Below are 6,161 nucleotides of genomic sequence, written 5' to 3'. Positions count from 1 at the left end.
CTCAACGTATATGTCCACTTCAATGTGACACAGAGGACGCTAGAACAGCTCATCTCTCTACTTGAGGCAGGAGGTTGGAAGGCTACTGGCGCACATTCCACATAGACTCGCAGGCCAGTCGGGCTTAGAACATGTTCTTACCGTTTGCGTTGATTCTTGCTAATAAAAAAAAGGAGCGTCTGAGTGCGAAAACGAAGAACATGTTCTGACGAACGAGCTGCTTTCGCAGCGGAGTTCAAAAGTCAGAACAGCTGGGTACGAGCCTACATTCCAGACTATTTGGGCGGGTATCTGCCACAAGTTATCTCAGTACCTGTGATGTCGTAACCTGTAACGTAAACGTGTATGAAGATCACAATCATGGAGTCGCTGATAGATGGACCAGAATATAAGTAAAAACTCCGATTCTCACGTCTCTCATCGCTGTCAAAGCGCTCGTAGTGTCGTTGACCGCCAGAGAGCCTTCTAAGTAGAAGTAGAACTCTTTGACGTTGATGCGGAATTATTGTGCTATGACATCGCAAGGTGTTGTGTGGGTATCCTCCGGGTACAGTCAGAGTATCAATAGTAGCTCAACTCTCCATCTTGAGAAGCCAATTGACCTGTCAACGAACCAGGTTTGCCTGTACTGTATGCATTCTGACCAATCAGTGATAAGTGTTCATCTCTCCACTAGTAAAATATTCATTTCGCGAGTATGATCTGTTGTGATATCTAGTGATGGTGATTTCAACCGCCACCGTAGCATCCTCTAATTACGCAATCATGTCAGACTTGTTTTGAGCGTTCTCTAAGCATTACTCACCAGCAGTGAGCTACGTAAAGATGACACTATGAAGGCATCTATTTCGCGGATATACCGCAGGGATATCCCACAATAGTAAATTAAATCGTCACTGTTGGTTGACATTGAACGTTAACCACGCGGTCAAGCAAGACTTACAACGAACGCGCCCGTTTATTGAGTATTTTCTCCACTCCTGGCACCCCCTGCGGACACTTCGAGCGGTGCCCAAACTCCACATGCCAACTAGACTGTGCGTACATTTGAGCACATGAACGGGCATTACGGGTTACAGGTAAACTAAGGTGAAGTGGCAACTTTGATGGAGAAAGATAGGATAAGTGGTACGCACAATCAGCTTCCGCGGAATAAAATGGACATGACAACACTCCGGCCCCACGGTGACTGAGGGGCATGCGCATTGGACACTAGTTGGGTCCGAATCTTCCAATCCGTGATCATCTCTCGTCAGAGTAGGGAAGTTCAAAGTTGACGCAGCTGGGCTCGCAGAAAGTTCTGCGGCGCAGATGCGCTTTTGGGCGCTAGAGAAGATGCGAGTTTCTGGAGCTGCGAGTTGAAAATGCAGTCACACTGACTTTCCTGTGTGACATTGACTCCCTTATATCTGTGGGAAATGCCCAAAGGTGGAGCGCCAAACATAGGGAAAACATCGGTAACTGAAGATAGCATTTCTTGATCATGCTCGGAGCTCAAACATGTTGGTCGGACATTGTGGCAACATCCGTCGAACATGGGTGTTCAGCTAATCAGCAGCTACCGATCATCCATGTTTGGCAGTCGAGCGCTTCTGATGTTTAAGCTCCGAACACAATGAAAACTCGCTACCCCCTGCGAGCTGTGTTAGACTGCATGTCCGCTATTCGTACTTTGGATATTGCCCGCGGTTGAAGAGAACGCAGGCTTCGCATTTTGCTGTAGTGCTCGTTCGTTATCATGATGACTCAGAAAAAGATTAATCGCAATTGTATATCTGAGCGTGACATTAGATAAGCAGAGACATGGGCATCTTTTCTTGCGGTTTTGCATTTGGGCTCGCATTTTCTTCAGCGCCTAAAGACTCATCTGCACCACAGAACTTTCTGCGAGCCCAGCTGCGTCAACTTTGAACTTCCCTAGTCTCGTCCATGGCAATTCAAGTACGGATACGTGACTGATAAAACGCGAGACGCGTTACGGATCCAGGTTTAACAATGACGTAGACAGGATTGAATCATACAATACATAGAGGGGGGGAAGAGGGGATAACTCATCCAGGATGTCGATGAGTCGATGCGCTGGCGCTGGTGTCACGAGCGTCGAATACGGATATCTGAAGCCTGCAGGAGCGAAAGTTCAAACGTTCAAGTGTCAACTCTGCTCACAGGAGGCTAGTGTGAGCGCGCGCCGCGTTGTTGGCACAGGGGACGTTTGGAGTTCGAATCAGGATCATGACGTTATCGCATGAAGGTTGTATGCATTGCCTCAGTTTAACGCTCACAAATTCAGATAACACCATGGTATGTATACTTCCGGAGGAGATTGCGACTTTTCCTCGTGGAAACTGTTTCAAATCCTGCTCTTGAGTACCATATCCGAGTTTAACATTCGCAAAGTCTGTCTGGTTCCAAGATGTCCGCTGCTACCCCACCCTCCGTTGAAGAGCAAGGAGGCGGATTTACACTCTGCATAGAGATAGCTATCATGTACGTTCTTACCCTACCCCTCTCATTTATCCTGGCTTACTCACAATACCTTGATCTCAAGTCTGTACGGAATTGTCACCGCACAGACATACTTTTATTGGTGGACATCACAAGAAGACTCAAAACTACTTCGCTCCTTGGTCGTATCTGTATGGTAAGACCCTTAGTTTCAGCCGCAAAAATATTTCTTACCATACTGTGTTGTTTTGAAGGTGTTTGGAGACTGTGCACACAGTGTTCTGCATATATATGAATTACCACTACACAATTACTGACTTTGGGGACCTCGAAGACCTTCTTCAGATCAATTGGTTAGCCCTACTTTTGTCTCCTGGTTGCATGAACATATGTCTGATGGTTTCCTCAGGGGTGCCGGGGTAAGTTTATACAATTGACATCCGCCTCGATTTTTAAAAGTAAGGCACATTTGGGATGCAGGCTACTTTAGTTGCAGGAGTAAGATTCCTATAATCAGATTGACTCCGTTGCATGCTCAATAATTGATTTGGAGTGAAGACATTTATTGCAGGCTTGGTCCAGATGTGGGTATTTTGCGTGTTTTTTTGACGGCATCTCATATTATGCCTGCTTAGCTTTTTCATTTGGCGAAGCTGGATATGTGCGTCATTGCATACTCTCACACATGTATATTGATTATATAAGGTTGTACTTGCAGTGAGTGGAGGATCTATTGCACTAGTCTCCATACTGGTGAGTTCTTTCTTCGACGGTTCGAATATTTGATCCTGAATATCGCAAAGGCAATCTTGCTCTTCTTACGCATCGGTCTGTGTTCACCATCGCTATGTTGACGACGAAACTAACTTATGTTGCATCAGTGTTTGGAACCGGTAGGAGAACAATCATAATACCTGCATCATGTGCTATGTTCTGATTATGACCCCGTTCTAGCAACGGCAAGCTTAATGTATGTCAATCACCCTTTTTTTATATTAATGCCTTGTGCTCAATTCTCATCAGGTGGAAATTTCATACTTGGCTTGACTTCAGAACATCCCGTGCAGCTCTAGTGTGTTGCCCATTTGAATACCTATATTATAAAGATCATTGACAGTTGTCTCACCCTCGCGGCAGATAACGTTCACATGTGGCATTAGCCTGTCAGGAATTCTGGATGTACTCATCGCCCTCAGCCAAATTTATTATCTCTGGATTAACCGTACGGGTCACAAGGCGTGAGTTTCCGCTGAATTCTTTTAGATGGGCGTCTGAAATGCTCCGTCTTATCAGAACAGATAATTTGGTTCGAACGTTGATGGCATACATTATCAATACCGGTGCTTTAACAATGTAAGTCAAGTCTGCTTGTTCACAGTATAACTCATGGCTTCGAAGGTGTGTTTCGATAACGATCATTGCAACGGTACGAGCCCTCGTTGAGCTTATGTGCATCTCCTGCCTATACACGCTATACCTAGTTTTGGGCACCAGCCTTGAAGACCAGTTCACTCTTTGGCGGACTAGTTGCGATTCAGAGCAAATGTGCGCCCCGTTGAGATCTATTCATTTTCTTTACTGATACGTTACAAAAGTCTATGCGAATTCGCTGATTGCTATGTACGGCATTCGTCCTGTAGCTTGAGCTAGACTGATGACGCTCAACTCTTTTCTAGGCTTAATGCTCGACAACGCCATGAAGCTGGACGGAAGCAACCTTCTAATCTTGTCGAGATCGAGCTTCATGAGAGTCACGGATCGTCCAGATCAGTACGCCCGATCTTTGCTGGTTCTTGTTCAGTAAATTGATGATATTGGTGTAGCAAAACATTGAGATATTCCGTGATGTTAGAGAGATTATTGATTATACTTTAGGTAAAAGAAGTGCCACTGGAAAGGACTAATGCGGTGGACTTGGTGCTCCCAGCTAGTGTTGATGTGGTGTGAATGGATTCTGTCACGCTTGGGGGATGATAGGTAATTTGATTCGCGCTTGTTTGTAGAAGTACTTCCATCTTCTGCCAGTGTGCATAGCTAGTGATGACAATTCATGATCATACTGGATGATCACCTAAAGCTATTGTCGTCAACTTTCCCCCCCCTCTAATGTCCGCTAGGGCCGAGCCCTATGTAGACAGTAAATACAGTGCATCATACGTACGAGAGTAGTAGTCGCAATCGAAACAAAGCATTGAGGACACGGCCCGGGTTGACGAGGCGTAACGGGCGTCGCTGAGGTATGTGGCCGAAAAGAAGCTGAAGGCATAGGTACAAGAAAAAGAAGGAAAACTACCGGGACCTGCACGGCGGACTTGTAGGAGCAGGCCCCGGCCATCGAAGGCAAGGGACGCGGTTCTAAAACCCCCCGCTGAAGGGAGTGTCGCCTCTCAAGACTGAGTCGCAGCTGGGGGGGATCCAGTCAGTGGTATCGTTAACTTCAGTTCAAAAATCTTATAGATTTTGAGTATTCAACATTGATGAGATATTAGCAATCGGTTTAGAAATAGATGAGATATTAGCAATCGGTTCAGAAATACACGAAGCGGTATGGGACTGACACGAGGTCTCTATGAGCTGTGCGCGGAACTCCCGTCCTGACATAAGGAAAAGGCAACGCCCCCGCATCTCGCGTACGACCGAGACACTTGACAGAGTGCGTCTATGATTAGTATTGGGTATTTTGAAAATTTATACCAGCGCGCACCATTGCCTTCAATAAACCGGTAACCCCTGCAGAGTTCTCACTAAGCATTCAATACCTGTACAGTGTATATAGCGTTCTCCGGCACACTCCTCCAAATCAATTGTTGCATCGACTCTATAAGTCTAAATATATCAAAATCGATTTTGGCTACCATTGGGGAAAGGCGAAGGACGTCGCGGCAGGGAGCGGGTGCAGACGCAGAAGAGCCCATCATTGGCCTGTCAGTATCTTCTTCCATCTTGGTTCATCCCCTTGTATTTGCTCATTTGATCTCCTTATGAACGTCCTTCGATGTGCACGCGGTGACACACAGTACGTAGCAGAACAGCCAATACCTATCGCTCTGCCTGGGTCATAAGCTCGTACGATCTCACCTCCCTCTCTCGGAGATCATGAGACACTAGAGCGACACAAGTGACTAGGAAGCGAGAGGAGGGTCCGGGCCGCATCAAGCTGGCATGGGTGATGGAGGACATAGTGAGTATCATGAGAGTCCGACAAGTGAAAGGGAGATGCGTTGCTGCCGCTGGCACTGTGCGATACAGCTCGGGCTTTCGCTCCGCAGCACCAGGTGGCACATGCAATCAACTCTCTCACAACCCATGCCCTTCTGAATCAAAAATTCCATCCAACATAACAGTCTTTGCATCACGGGTGGCTCGGCATTGGTGCATGCTTGCAGCTGCAGCCTGGGAATATACATCTGATGAAATTTATATAAAAGCCTCCGAAGTGAGATGTGCTCCAAGGGTATGGGTTACATAGAGTTGACTGTAGTACGTACTAGTAGCTATTGTCCCACCCGCTCTCGTTGGACAGATACATACAGTCCGATGATATATCCGATATCCCGGGACTGTATGATCGAGCTGAGTCTGGATGACAATTGCGCAGTGGCGTGAGAGTTCTTCCTTCCGCGGACATGGATGACTCGGAGGACGTTTCCTCTTCGCTAGTAATCGTGGTCTCGTGCCCAGACGTGTCTTCGACACGTCTGGGGTAGCCTAGCAGA

General features: G+C 46.7%; 1 protein-coding gene across 1 annotated transcript; it reads left to right on the top strand.

Annotated features, from left to right (window-relative positions):
* Positions 1-2,413: 2,413 nt before the first annotated feature.
* On the top strand, positions 2,414-4,349 carry FIBRA_08760 (uncharacterized protein; the record flags this gene model as incomplete). Its single annotated transcript, XM_012330384.1, has 16 exons — positions 2,414-2,487; positions 2,549-2,641; positions 2,700-2,798; positions 2,855-2,864; positions 3,081-3,106; positions 3,164-3,198; positions 3,249-3,338; positions 3,400-3,415; positions 3,469-3,517; positions 3,583-3,683; positions 3,739-3,798; positions 3,844-3,871; positions 3,927-3,990; positions 4,041-4,065; positions 4,122-4,215; positions 4,269-4,349. The coding sequence occupies 16 exons, from the start codon at positions 2,414-2,416 to the stop codon at positions 4,347-4,349; spliced, it is 945 nt and encodes a 314-aa protein (XP_012185774.1).
* Positions 4,350-6,161: the final 1,812 nt, after the last annotated feature.

Source organism: Fibroporia radiculosa (assembly GCF_000313525.1).
Source record: "Fibroporia radiculosa TFFH 294 genomic supercontigs, scaffold2680, whole genome shotgun sequence".
NCBI classification, from domain to species: domain Eukaryota; kingdom Fungi; phylum Basidiomycota; class Agaricomycetes; order Polyporales; family Fibroporiaceae; genus Fibroporia; species Fibroporia radiculosa.
The sequence above is the reverse complement of the archived record's forward strand: the minus strand, read 5'-3'. Positions and strand labels throughout refer to the sequence as shown.